Source organism: Silene latifolia, chromosome 7 (assembly GCF_048544455.1).
Source record: "Silene latifolia isolate original U9 population chromosome 7, ASM4854445v1, whole genome shotgun sequence".
In the NCBI taxonomy this organism is placed as follows: Eukaryota; Viridiplantae; Streptophyta; class Magnoliopsida; order Caryophyllales; family Caryophyllaceae; genus Silene; species Silene latifolia.
The window spans coordinates 3,194,849-3,208,669 of NC_133532.1; the positions used below are offsets into that span (position 1 = coordinate 3,194,849).

The 13,821-nt window shown below is 38.9% G+C and overlaps 3 protein-coding genes across 4 annotated transcripts; 2 read left to right on the top strand and 1 right to left on the bottom strand.

Moving 5' to 3' along the window:
• The first annotated feature begins 717 nt into the window (after window positions 1–717).
• On the top strand, window positions 718–4,045 carry LOC141591402 (U2 small nuclear ribonucleoprotein B'' 2-like). Its single transcript, XM_074411708.1, has 5 exons — window positions 718–887; window positions 1,215–1,387; window positions 1,468–1,561; window positions 3,136–3,212; window positions 3,579–4,045. The coding sequence occupies exons 1-5, from the start codon at window positions 812–814 to the stop codon at window positions 3,849–3,851; spliced, it is 693 nt and encodes a 230-aa protein (XP_074267809.1). The 5' UTR covers window positions 718–811; the 3' UTR covers window positions 3,852–4,045.
• Window positions 4,046–4,840: 795 nt separating this feature from the next.
• LOC141591398 (glutathione S-transferase L3-like) lies at window positions 4,841–6,986 on the top strand. 2 transcript variants are annotated; one of them, XM_074411703.1, is made up of 9 exons: window positions 4,841–4,912; window positions 5,192–5,266; window positions 5,436–5,496; window positions 5,569–5,652; window positions 5,740–5,838; window positions 5,929–6,037; window positions 6,126–6,202; window positions 6,466–6,573; window positions 6,670–6,986. In XM_074411703.1, coding segments are annotated over exons 1-9 (714 nt in total). In that variant the 5' UTR covers window positions 4,841–4,910; the 3' UTR covers window positions 6,769–6,986. The 2 variants fall into 2 exon arrangements, with proteins under 2 accessions (XP_074267804.1, XP_074267805.1); XM_074411704.1 differs by lacking the exon at window positions 5,569–5,652 and having other exon boundaries at window positions 4,842–4,912.
• A 2,044-nt stretch (window positions 6,987–9,030) lies between these two features.
• On the bottom strand, window positions 9,031–11,424 carry LOC141591399 (putative serine/threonine-protein kinase PBL7). The gene is made up of 5 exons (XM_074411705.1): window positions 11,144–11,424; window positions 10,577–10,818; window positions 10,292–10,481; window positions 9,801–10,192; window positions 9,031–9,575 (listed from the first exon to the last, which is right to left on the bottom strand). Exons 1-5 carry the CDS (start codon window positions 11,292–11,294, stop codon window positions 9,360–9,362), a joined length of 1,191 nt encoding a protein of 396 aa, XP_074267806.1. The 5' UTR covers window positions 11,295–11,424; the 3' UTR covers window positions 9,031–9,359.
• Between the last annotated feature and the right edge of the window lie 2,397 nt (window positions 11,425–13,821).

Genomic DNA, 13,821 nt, shown 5'->3' on the forward strand with positions numbered 1-13,821 from the left:
CCCTTCTTGCTTTTATCGTTCCTCTCGGCCTCTCCTGCAACAAGAGAACGCGAGGGCTTGGCTTTGTGCCAAGCGTACTCACTCCGACGCTCAAGTCAATAAACTTAAAGGATTAAGTTGTGTTACTTGGCTAGGTATGTATTGTAGAGAGATAAGGAAGATATTACCAGATGAATAGTGTATTTAGGTTCAGTTGTGGGATCCTTTCCTCAATGAAGGTTGAGGAGTATTTATAGGCTTTCACCTTTTGTCACGTAGTGGCCAAGTGGCTAGCAGGTGGAAAGACTGATCTACCCCTCGGCCGAGGGACCTATGGCTGGCCGGCGGCCATGTTGACTCACCGCCGAGGGGTCTTGGATATGAGTACGCGGGTATGTGTCCCCTGGCCGGTTGTCACGCCGAGACCCAGGCTAACAGTAGATGGGTCAGACGGCTAGTTTTCTAAGTCGTTGACTTGCTGTGGATATCTTTGACCTTGTTCAATATGTTGACTTGATCAGCGGTGCAGAATATGCCCCATCAGTTGTTATTTTCGATTTGTCCATTAAAATTATTTGTCTAAGCACTTAAGCAGTTTGGAAAGTTCATTAAATATTGTCGATGATTCGAACTAATATACTTTGTATATAGTAATATATATACTTTATGTGGACGACCAATAATAATTGAGAAGGCAACCCAATGAAACCGGATATGGGCCGAAAGATGTTACTATATAACTAGAAGTGTTGAGGGCGTAAGAGTTGAAAGGTAAATCAAAGAACAAATTGGAGCGTTGTGACATTCAATTGCCGGTGGTGAGAGTTGAGAGATGATGATGTCCGGCGATATTCCCCCAAATCAGACTATTTACATTAAAAATCTGAACGAGAAGGTCAAGAAAGAAGGTTGCTTCTCCTTTTCCCTCTTTTTTTAATTTGTATTTATTTTCTAGGGTTTCAATGTTTCAGTTTTGTTCCTATTTTGGTACTTATTATTAGGGTATTTCGATACTGATTATGACTGACTGGAGATGACACCATATGTTTCCATTCTATTCTGTTCTATTGATGAATGAATACTCCACTCCGTAGAGAAGAGTTAGGGCTAGCCTTAAGTTTACCACTGAAACCAAATGAAAATAGACGGCGAATGCCTGCACAATATCATACTTGTGCATTTAATTTGATGTATATGTATATGTATATGTATCTGAATCCTCTCTTTTTACTTAGAATTGAAGAGGTCCCTCTATTGCTTATTCTCTCAATTCGGGAGAATTCTAGATGTTGTCGCTTTGAAGACTCCTAAACTTCGAGGCCAAGCATGGCTCTGCTTTACTGAAATTACTGCTGCTAGCAATGCTGTCCGTCAGATGCAGAACTTCCCTTTCTATGATAAGCCCATTGTCTGTGAAATTACTATTTCCATCTTTCTTTCTTAACTCCTCCGTATCATTCTTTCTTAACTCTTGTCGTTTTGTTTCAGCGAATACAATATGCAAAATCTAAGTCAGATTGCCTTGTAAAAGCAGAGGGGACCTTTACATCAAAGGACAGTAACAAGAAACAACAAGACCAAGGTTTTCATTTTCTTCTTATCATCCACTCACTTTTTATTTCTCAATTCTTGACTAACCTTCACATGCTTTCACCTCCTACTTCTTTGGTAGATTGCTTCTCATGTTTCTAACTACCCAACTTTGTCAGTGAGGGAGAACTAAATATAAGATAAAAAGGAGAATGACTCAAAGTGGTTTACACATGTGAGTTACAATCAAATAAGCCACAATTAGGATGCTTAAATAATGAACAATTGCTACAACATAAGGGTAAGGGAAGGCCTTAGGGATCAACAATGGACGGAAATAGTTCATTTGGATTATAAAGTTTGACCATATTTTGGGGTGTTGAGTTATTGATTTTCTTACTATACATTTTACTCATTATAGACTTATAGTACATGGTTGACCATTTTACCCCGTCATTTCCACCCATTGCATACTGCATAGAAAAACTTTAAAAAAATACATCAGCAGACCAACTAATGTACTACCCCAACCACCTCCACCAGCCCCTCCCTCCTCCGGTGAACACCACCAGGACCTCCCTTCACCACCGCGTTGTCGCGCACCCTCGACCACCATTACCCGACCAAAATCAACCAACCATTTTATACCCCTCCAATCTGTATCCCATCTCTGCACACCACGTCCAAACTCCCTCCTGACCCCGCCACCCTTACAGCCGCCCCTCCAGCTGACCACCGTTCCTCCGCCTTTATAGTCTTACAATATTTTTATATTTTTAAAATACGTGTTGTGAAAATAAACTACGATATTTTATAGTCTTACCATATTTTTATATTTTTATCTGTTTTGTCTATACTTTTTGGACTTTTTCTGTATCTTCTAGAAAATTGAAATTGATATACTGAGTACATATGAGGGTAATCAGGGCATAAGTCGATACCAAATTGCACCTGACCTAGTCGGAGCTGGTATAGTAGTAGGCGCTTGGTGAGTTGCCATATTATTATACCGACCATGAGTGGTCGGAAGAGGGTGGTTTTGCACTGCTCTCGCTTAATACTCAACTATTGATAATTTGTGAGAGGAATATAAAACAATGAGGAAGTAATGATAAATCAGCTCTTCCTAAAAAAAGTTGCCGAGGTTATGGTATAGATGCCTAGATGGCTTGCGGGTAAACGAGGTGAGTACGGTTTTAGATCCCATGTCAAACTTTAATCCATCATGGGTGATGGGGCACTCTGACTGTTGTGAGATTGAATTTTGCTTGGTTGGTACAGTGCGGAAACTCACATATTTCTTCTTTACTCTTTTCAGAAGATTTTCTGATTTCTTTGTCTTCCTTGACCTTTTCAAACTAATAATTTCACTCTATATCTTCATTTCTTTTTACTGTTTTTCCATTTTTCTTTGTTTTCACAATGGAAGTTCTATACGATAATGGACCCCGTATCATTTTAGAACTAAAGCTTTGTTATTGTTAAGAGTGTGGGAGTTCAAATCCTATTTTGGTAACTGTGTTCTGGGTCACTGCATTGTACATCATGGTGTTTGCCAACTTTATTTCCTCTCATCTTGATTTATTCCAAAAATGGTGTTATTTCTGACATTATCTCCTCATTCAGCTGAAAAGAAGCGACATACTGAAGGAACTCAGCAAAATGCTAATGGTACCGCTAATGAAAACAATGGCGGGACATATGTAAGTAAATGCATCAACCTTTTCTTTCTATTTTACCTAAATTACTTCCTACAGAGTGTGTGCATAATTCCTAGGCATATAAAAGTAAATGTTGGTTTCTCCCAACCTCATCCAGCCTGTTGATTTAGAAATGTTACGACTAAAAAATTATGTCCCTGGAATGCTTTCTGCTTTTTTTCCTGGTCTCTTATATTATACTGTCATGCTTGGTGGAGCGTAAATGTTCTTACAGTTAAACTGATCTCACTTTATACAAATGCGGTGGAAACTATAGGGAGTAAGAATTGAGAGATGTCTCATCTGCTGCGCTGTTGTGTTATGATGCACATTGTTTCACTTACGGCTGATGTTTTATTGCGATGACAGGCTTCACAACGCAGACCAGGAGGGCGGGAAGCTGCAACTCCAAACAATCTCTTGTTTGTTGAAAATTTACCATACAACACAACAAGCTTGATGGTGAAAATGCTGTTCGAGCAGTACCCAGGCTTCAAGGAAGTGCGGATGGTTGAAGCAAAGCCTGGCATTGCTTTTGTGGAGTTTGAAGATGAAGACCAGTCAACAGTAGCGATGCAGGCGCTTCAGGGATTTAAAATCGATCCTCAAAATCCTATGGAAATCACTTATGCAAAGAAGTGAAATTTCTCATCTCAATCACATTGTATACCTGGTATCTGATTTTATAGTAGTGAGCGGTGAATCAGATTGTCTTTGTAATATGTTCCTTGAGTACCCGGGATCTGATTTTAGAGGGGTTGTAACTTGTAAGGGTATTTTACCTGATTATGTAGTAGAGAACATATTCTAATGTTTTCAGCTTTTATTCCTTTTCATTGATGACTGGCAAATTAGGATGGCTGTGGATTCGCTCTGGTGGTATCATTGCTGGCAAATTGTAATTTCTTTCTAGATTAATGTAGAAAACAATTTCCTTCGTGTCACAGAAAAACAAACACCTATAAAGACTGCATAAAAGAGTCATTACTATATTTCAAAATTTTCAAAACACAGCAAATCAATGAGCACATAGACATTGGGGTTGGGATGGAGGGCATCCTGAACCAAGAGTTGGTGTTAGATTTCTTCATCAAAATGATCTTTAAACTGCTACAGGGAATTAATGGACTGCTCATGCAAAATGGTCTTTAAAACTGATGCCCTGCATGAATGCCAGCCAATCCCTACTCTATTTCAAGCTCTTTTTCCGGGTAAGCTGAATTTTCGAAAAGATACATCACTGTTTCCTTACAGACTGGCCTGGATTTGTGCTGGGACATAGCGATTTAAATTTTGTTTGAAGCTTTTGTATTTTGCTCGACGCTTTGCGTGTCTTTTCGTCACTGTGATGCCTCCTACTCTCCTACCTCAGCCGCCGGCCAGTATGACTGACTATTAGTATCAGAGGATACAATTCAATTCAAGGCCTCTATAGTCAATTCTTGTGCATGCTTTGTCTACCATCCATCCCCTTCAACCACCACTATCTGAAGTCTGAACCGTGAATTATTCTCAACATCGCCATCAATCAAGTCTCTCTTTCAAATTTGCTAACTAATTTTCAATATCTACTACCTGAGACTTTTAGCAGTTTTTGCACTATAAACTTCCTTTCTTCCTGCATTCTTTTCCACTAAATAAAATAATTTGTCTTCATTTACTACTCTACAGCACCAACGCCAGCCTCTCCACTAGGCCAATATGTAAATCTACTTGCCTGATTTAGTAATTATTTTCGTTTTTTACTCGGGCCATTTTTTTCATATGTTAATGTAGTAGTAGACTAGTAGTAGTAGAAGGTTGAAGCAGTTTTCATTTTTCAAGAGTTAACAAATCAACAAACTCTCTGTGATTTAATCTCACAGCTACTTGTGTGTAAATTTGACCCCCTCGCCCATACCTCGCCTGACTAACAGAAACACTGTGATTTTATATATATAAATATCTGCAAATGATTTATACTGAAAATTGAATGGTGACAGGGGAAGTGAGGAGGTTCTTCTGCCAGTTTTGAACTCTACTTCTAAGCCCCCTCCTGTATTCGATGGAACCACCAGGTACTTGTTGCTTCCTTTTATCTTTCAGTTCTCAACTTTTTTTTGCAGAATTATTAGTTTGTGATTCCCAATATACATTTACTATAGTCTATATACACAACAAATAACTCTCCAAACCCTGTGGCTAAAAGTAATCGTGTTTCTCTTTCGCATGATATGAATACTTTAGGCTGTACACTGCCTATACATGTCCTTTTGCCCAGCGGGTCTGGATTGCCAGGAATTACAAGGTTTGTGGTCGGTCGTACATTTTAATATGAATCTCAATTCAACCCCGCAACTAATTTATCTGAGGTGCACAGGGCTTACAAGATCAAATCCAACTAGTTCCCATTAGTATGGATGACAAACCAACTTGGTACAAGGACTTATACCCACCAGCTAAGGTCCACACTCCACAACTTGTTTTTATCTTTGTCTTTGCTATACTTTGCAGCTAGTCAAGGACTCTCCAACTATGATATTCTTTGTAGGTTCCTTGTTTGGAGCACAATAACAAAATCAAGGGAGAGAGCCTGGATTTGGTCAAGTATTTAGACTCTCACTTTCAAGGACCATCTCTATACCCTGATGTAAGTCTAGGAAGGACTTGTCATCATATATCGCCCTTTGGAATTCCGTCTATAACCTTTTTTGCATCTTTCCTTTTCCAAAATATGCAGGATGCTGTGAAATTAGAATTTGCCCAACTGCAATTTGCCAATGCTGACGCATTTGGCGCAGCTGTCATCACTTATCTTAAAGGAGGCTCTGACCTTGACAGTGAAATTTGTATGAATTCTAGAGCTCCATTTATCTTGCCTTGTTATAGGCTTATTCCAGCCATGACTATGACAATTCTTTCTTGCTCACTTGCTAGGTGTTCTTTTTGACAAGTTAGAAGAGGGTCTGTCCAAATTTAATGATGGGCCGTTCTTCCTTGGCCGATTCAGTGCAGTAAGTCAGCCTCTATAAACATTGTGGATTACTGATTCCTGTTGTTGAAGTATTTTGAGGTTGAACTGTAAGATTGTACCGTAACATTATGCCATTCAAACTGTCATAGCACAATTAATTTCCTAACTGTTACCCATACACATTGTAATAGTATTAATGTAATAGTAGTACATACTGATTACTGGCACAGAATACTAGGACACCATTCTCTGTGATTTGGAGAGGCGGTCTGAGTTGTAATAAGGTACTTTGTCGGATATCAGGTAGACATTGCATATGCTCCGTTTATAGAGAGGTACCAGCCACTGTTGCTAGAGTTGAAGAGCTATGAGATTACAGAAACCAGGCCCAAGCTAGGTGTTTGGATCAAGGTACACCACTGATCACCCTGCAACTCGACTTAATGATGATTAGGCAACCTAGAAGTGCTGTCTAGCCTTTTTCAACGACACTGCAATGTTGTGCAGGAAATGGACAAAATTGACGCCTATAAACAAACCAAACGGGACAGCAAAGAGCTGACTTCACATATCAAAAGGCGCGTCTTGGTAAGCCACGGTGCCTGAAAGTAGAGGCATGCTGTTACGTTGCAACTTGCTAATGAGACGTCAATGTGATTATATGCAAGGTAAGTGAAGAGGGTGTCAGCCGCAAGAGACCTGCCATATTGACTCCAATATGATTTTAATTTTTAGCCTTTGATGTGCAATCCTATGTTCTAAATATTTGATTTTCGTCTAAAATACCCTTAAATGAGATTTTTACTAAAAGTTCTTTTAGCGGTTATTACAAGTGTAGTCATTTTGAAGGAACGGGAGACATCTTGACAAGTCACTAAAAAACGCCACGACATCAGTATATGCGTATGATGTAAGAAGGGAAGAACAGAGATATATAATCACATAATCGATAAGGTGATTATGGTAGATAGCAATGACTATTGATTATCATTGATTATCCCCCTCCAAATTGAATAGAGGCATCCAACATTTTCAAGGTCACTTAACATTTGAAGAATGTAAATGAAGAATGCAAGACATTAACAACGCATACACACGCTGCTTCCTCTGAAGAATGGAAGTCTATGTTATCCCAAACACAAGTTGAATTTATTGTTATTTTTGCATAACAAGACAACTAGAGACAAGCAACATAGCTAGTATACGACATAATGACATAGCGTAACATATGGCAGGCCACTGAGCTGTTATTTACAAAGCAAAAGAGCAGAAACTGAAGTTGAGTGGAATCATAGCAGTCTAGCAGAGGCAGTAGGAAGCCTAGAATTGGGCAAAAGAGTCTTCAGTCTTGTCAGGCATTGTGAGAGAGGGAATAGGTGAACGGAAAAGTAGGCCCTTGAGACTGATGTGAGCGTCCTTGAGAGAAGCCGACAAGTTTTGAGTAGTATCAACATCCATTAACCTGCCATCCTTAACCACCACCTTCACTGCATGAATTAGAATAACAAATGACTGTTACTGTGTTTGACATCAAGAGTCTCATTCCAAATTTTCCGACTCTATACCAAACCTATGATTTTGCAACTCGGACTCTTCTGTATTCATCAACATTATAATAACAAACAGGAATGTCAACCGCCAACAATACAATTGATGTTTCGATTTTCAGATAGCATTATTAATTGATCTCCACTATCGCCAGTACAAAACCCGACCAACCGCTAAAATCACTTCCATCCTCCAAAAACAAACAAGACCCCCATTTTTATTTGCGCAGAAACAACCTAGTTTTCTCTTACGATATGCATGTGCTATCAAGAACTCCGTATTAGTGTATTACAGATTTGTCAAATTAACAACGCTGGATGCAGCAGAACCGGAAATGTGAATGCCGCCATACTAATTATTAGTAACACTAAAGTCCAGCGACAGAAAAACTCGCTCGCAAATTGAATGAGTGAAAGAATAATGTATTTACTACTACAACACAGGGAGATGAAGAAGAAGAGAACTGAAAGCAAAACAAGAAAACAAAGATTGTGAAAGAACCAAGGAATAAATGGTGAAGAAAAATGATGAAAAACGAGAGACAATGACATATAAAGAATGAAATAGAAGTAAAAATAATCAAGAAAAGTAAGGAAGTAGAGAGAAATTGGTAAAGAAACCTGGAGAAGAGAACCACCAAAGCAAGAAGAAACAGAGGAGAATGAGAATAGGAATAGCACGAGAAATGGTGGACAGCTTGATGGGACGGCGCAGAGGTGTAGTACGGTGGTGAGTGGCAGCGGAAACAGGCTGAGTGGAAAGAGAAGAAGGAAACCTCCTCCTGGGTGGGGTGCTTGGCTGCTGCTGCTCTGCTGGGATATCAATGCGGTGTTCCATGGCCGGGACGTAGTTTTCAATGAGGACGAAATCATCTAATAATAACTCCGATGATGATGATGCTCTTTCCATCTCTTTCTTACTTTTGATCAAACTACCACAACACAAGTGTTGAATATGTTGATGATATTTATAACAAGTATATAGCAGCGGAATACCAGAGTTTGTTACAAACCTCCCACCCCATCTTTTTATCTTCAGTTCGTTTCTCAACTAACTTTTTGGCGGGAATTTTTCCTTCTTTCTTTTTCCTCTTCCGTATCAAACTTTGCCTCAATTTTTTTTTTAAAAATTTGTAATCAAGGATTTTTGAAGGCAATTAATATATCTTCCAGAGTCTGGCCCATATTAGATTTAATGATGGAGATCAAGGGCCAAAAAAGACCGGAAAAATTGTTGGTACCATATAAAGGAGTGCTTGAACAAACAAGCCCATACAGCAAGACGAGTGCGGTGAACCAGTCACATTATATCAGATCCTCAAAACCAAAAGCATTAACAGTTTATAACAAACTAAATAGAGTAGAAGGTGGTGAAAGTTAGTTATTATCCATTGGCATATTACATACAATGAAAATCCACAGCGAGGCAGGAATAAGAGAGGTGGAGAAACTTGTATCCTGTTTAATAAAGCCAAAGGTTCACCGGTTATCTGTAAGTTACAAAATCGATAACGGAGAGCCTTGTGTATACACAGTATATGATAAAAATGAACCAAGTAATTTGGTGAATTCTCTCAGTTTTCGTCTTGTAATCTGCTTCGTCCTGACTTTGTGCTTGTGGGGGGAACTGGGTTTCCTGGGAGATGAGTATTATGCATTTGAGGATTGTAATTCTGAGTTCTGAGATGCCAAGAAATCCAGAGCTTTCACGATATCATGTATGAGCGGTCTCATACTTGGCTGCTCCTGAACGCACATTGCCGCTACTGCCAGTGCCTGGTACAATCCTCTTGGAGGATATCGGCCTTCAAGTGCTGGGTCTGCCATTTCTGGGAACTTCTTCCGGTTTTTGAATAGAGGTCTTGCCTGACACCAAAATAGAGCACTATATTTAGACAACGGATTCTAGCAATAAGCCAGTATCGACATCCCTTTTACTACACCCTTCTCTGAAAGTAATAGGATGCTCTTCTTCATCATATCATTCTGTGTATCACCAAAACGGATAAGTCGAGTTTCCACCTCAAGCATTGCTTAAGAAAGATACTCTATATTACAATCAGAAGAGGGGAGGGACAGCAGTCAACTTACCCAAGCAACCAAGTTCTGATCCCTAGAATCCTTTGTGCTATCAATTGCCTTTCTTCCTGTAATTATCTCCAGTAAAACAACACCGAAACTGTAAATGTCGGATTTGAATGTCAGTTGGCCAGTCATTGCGTAGTCAGGTGCACAATAGCCATATGTGCCCATCACTCTAGTGGAGACATGAGTCTTGTCACCAACAGGACCCACTTTAGCCAAACCAAAATCAGAAAGTTTAGGATGATACTCCTCACCCAACAAGATGTTTGAGCATTTCAAGTCACGGTAAATCACAGGAGGCTTCATCTTGTCATGTAGATACTCCAAGCCCCTAGCAGCTCCTGCGGCTATCTTCATCCTTGTGCTCCAATCAAGAGTTCTCTGATTCAGACGAAGGTCTGCAAAATAGTAAGTCACATTGGGAACAAGATGGATGTTTCAAATGCACAAATGATAGTAATTTACATAGGAATGCAAGTACGACTAGTATTAGATACCATGAAGATGCCTTTCCAAAGATCCTAGAGGCATGTACTCATAGACCAACAGCCTCTGAGCACCCTCAGCACAGTATCCAATTAACTTAACGAGGTTAGGATGATCTGCTACACCAAGTGTCAATACTTCAACAACAAATTCCCTGATGCCCTGTACGCCGTTACGATCTAGTTGCTTGATGGCAACAATCTGCTTTTGAAAATAAAGCTAAAAAAATTATCCCACAATGTAGCAGATAAAATAAAGGAGACATAGGTGATGAAAATAAAGCTAAAAAAAAGGACCTCGCCAGTATGAAGCAACCGGCCTTTATAGACTTTGCCAAAGCCACCCTCGCCCAAGAAAGAATCTGATCGAAAGTTAGCGGTGGCATCCACAAGGTCCTGGTAAGAAAAGGTGCGGGCGTTGGAGCTACTGGTACTGGTACTGGTGTTGGCAGCGACAGTGACATCCCTGACACTTGGAAGTGGGTATGGAATAGCGTCTGGGTTGTTGACATCTGATGGTTGTTTGGCAGCAGATGCATCTGCAGGAACAAAATATGAAAGCAAATGCTATAATTTAAAGGAGGTGATATAACATAACTGGAAGGCCCAACTTGTACATCAAGTGACACACACACACACACATAAAAATTGGTCACTTCTGATTGTGCCTGCTATAATAAAAGACAAGAACAACGAATGCCTCAATGGGTAATGAATACCTAAAATGAAAAAAAAAGATTAAACCAGAAACAAAGTAGCATCCCAGTTCCCTCCCTCACTCGAGAAATGTAGAAGGTGCAAGCTTTATAGTAATGGGCAAACTTTAATCATCAATAAATGAATAAAAAGAATAAGAGTAAGTACCATTATTAACAAGGGAGGAACAAGGAGTTGTGTCATGATGATGATGATGATGATGATGATGATGTTGATGAGTAACAGTAGGCTTGACATTGTCAGTTAATCTCTTCTTATTATTATTATTATTATCACAACAACCAAACAAACATCCCATCTCCTGATCTTCTCCTCCTTTCTCAGTTTATCTCCAGAAGATTAAACTTAAATAAACAATCTCTTCTCCTTCAGACATCAAAATTCAACAATCTCTTTCTTTTGCTTTGCTTTACGCCTTTACTTGCTTCTCCTCTTTTTCTATTTCTTTTTTATTTTATTCCTTTTCCGTCTTACGTGTATGGAAGACACCAAAATGGGCACTTGGACTTCAATTTTCAATTACTCAAATGTAATTCCCCTTGCTCTTGCTTTCACACACCAATAAAACGAGCCCATTTTCTCGACATTGCTTCAAAAGAAATGGGGAGGTATTCCTATTAATGGCTCGAATTGCATATTGACAACATCTAACGATTCTAAATTTACGCATAAAAATAAAGGATAATTACAAGAATATACGACTATTGCAAAAGTTTTTTTTTCCTAAATTTGTCGCCGTAATTTTTTTTTTATTAGTGTCATTATGTAATTGAAGTTGTTTCATCTACATGCTTGACTTGAACTTAATGACTTCGGGTTATAAATTTAAAAGAAATTAATAGAGTTTTTTTTTGTCACAGAACTAATAATAGCTATAAGGTCTTATCACTAATAATATAAAATTTAAAAATTTAACAATTTAGTAATTTAGTAATTTATGTGTTTATACCCAATCTATTTTATATTAATTAAAAGATTATAGTGTAAAGTTAATTAAAAAGTTGACAAAAGTACACAATCAAGTGGAGAGTAGAGACCCCTAACAAAAGCTGCCACAACCTGATAAAGTTGAGTCAGGATTTAAAAATGGTTTAAATTACATAACCCGAAAACACCACATTGAAAAGTGAAACAAAACTCGAATAAAAGGTGACAAAACCGAGATAATCCAAGTCAAAGTGTGAAAACCTAAACACAACTCGATTAACCTATTGTTTTTTTTGTGGGTATATAAAAGTTTTAGGTTCAAGGGTAAATCTTATCCAGTCTAAGGCTAGGGCAAACCACCGGCCTCTTTGAGAACTTAAAGTGGTGTTAAGATTGTCTACCTACATGCATATATTGTAACTCAATGTGAATGAACCCCTGATTTCAAGGTTATAAGGTGGACTATTTACCATTAGGGTCAACCCTTGTTGGTACTCCTATTAAACTATTGTCAAATGTCAAGTCTATACTTGATAGCTATGTAGCACGAACACTCCTCTTAACCAGTCGTTTCGTGTCGGACAGCGACACTCGTTAGACACGCGCCATAACGTGTCAGATGCCTATAAAGCTGTATATAATTTTTTTTCATTTATTTGGGCACGTGTTCGACGAGTGTTCATGGTATTTGGGCACGTGTTCGACACGTGTCCTTGGTATTTGGAGAACATTTCGGATGAATAATGTTCTTTAGACGAAAATAAACTGTCAAAAGAGATTGATTTGAACAAGTTTGTGTGGGAAATGAAATTGACTTATAATCAAGGCCGAGTTTTACCATCAATTATTTATACTCCCTCCAAATAACAATGTTTGCCCCATTTCTCTAATATATGGGTGGAGTATTTTATTAAAATGAGTCAAACATAGGTATTGGGAGGGAGTATTTAATATTAAATACTTTAAAAAGAAAAATCAATTGTTTATAACCATAAAATACAATATGGCCTCCCTCTGGGAAAAAGGAATATACTAAAGGAAGGTAATCGGTGATTATTATTGATAATATCACGATGTATATATACACGAGATTGTTAGCTACTAACTAGGATTTTTAGCTAATAATTAGGCAACTAATTATCTATACAATTGACTAAGTTAAGTAACTAAATATTACGTAAATAATTACATATTTACTTATATTCTATCACACCCCCGCAGTCGAAACTGGAGGTAAGCGAACGTTGAGACTGTCACGGAAATCATCAAATAGAACTTGAGGTAGTCCTTTGGTAAAAATATCTGCAATCTGATAACGCGAAGAAATATGACGAACACGAACTTCACCACGTTCAACCTTTTCACGAACAAAATGAATGTCCATTTCAATATGCTTGGTTCGTTGATGTTGAACCGGGTTGCCCGAGAGATAAACGGCGCTTACGTTATCACAATAAACAAGGGTAGCTTTCGTCATAGGTACATGTAGCTCGACAAGGAGATTGCGAAGCCAACACGATTCAGACACAACATTTGCTACCCCTCGGTACTCGGCCTCTGCACTGGACCGGGATAATGTGGGTTGACGCTTGGCAGCCCATGAAATCAAATTTGCACCGAGATAAATACAATAACCAGACGTAGAACGCCTAGTGTCGGGACATCCACCCCAATCCGCGTCGGTGTATGCCGTGAGAAGCGTAGGAGCGGATTTGGCCAGAAGTAAGCCACGATGAAGCGTGCCATTAACATAGCGAATAATACGTTTAAGAGCAGCCATGTGTGTATTCATTGGATTATGCATAAAAAGACACACCTGTTGGACCGCGTAAGAAATGTCGGGTCTTGTAAAAGTGAGATACTGAAGAGCCCCGGCGAGACTGCGGTACAAGGTAGGA

What these genes read in the sequence shown, in the direction of transcription:
- LOC141591399 (XM_074411705.1), bottom strand. Translation starts at nt 11,294, where the DNA reads ATGGGATGTTTGTTTGGTTGTTGTGATAATAATAATAATAATAAGAAG. An exon ending in TTCCTCCCTTGTTAATAATG is followed by an intron (nt 10,819 to 11,143) that starts GTACTTACTCTT and finishes TTGTTCCTGCAG; the next exon opens with ATGCATCTGCTGCCAAACAA. An exon ending in GGTTGCTTCATACTGGCGAG is followed by an intron (nt 10,482 to 10,576) that starts GTCCTTTTTTTT and finishes TTTCAAAAGCAG; the next exon opens with ATTGTTGCCATCAAGCAACT.
- LOC141591398 (XM_074411703.1), top strand. An exon ending in GACCATCTCTATACCCTGAT is followed by an intron (nt 5,839 to 5,928) that starts GTAAGTCTAGGA and finishes CAAAATATGCAG; the next exon opens with GATGCTGTGAAATTAGAATT. An exon ending in TGACCTTGACAGTGAAATTT is followed by an intron (nt 6,038 to 6,125) that starts GTATGAATTCTA and finishes CTCACTTGCTAG; the next exon opens with GTGTTCTTTTTGACAAGTTA.
- LOC141591402 (XM_074411708.1), top strand. Translation starts at nt 812, where the DNA reads ATGATGATGTCCGGCGATATTCCCCCAAATCAGACTATTTACATTAAA. An exon ending in CGAGAAGGTCAAGAAAGAAG is followed by an intron (nt 888 to 1,214) that starts GTTGCTTCTCCT and finishes CTTTTTACTTAG; the next exon opens with AATTGAAGAGGTCCCTCTAT. An exon ending in AAAACAATGGCGGGACATAT is followed by an intron (nt 3,213 to 3,578) that starts GTAAGTAAATGC and finishes TTGCGATGACAG; the next exon opens with GCTTCACAACGCAGACCAGG.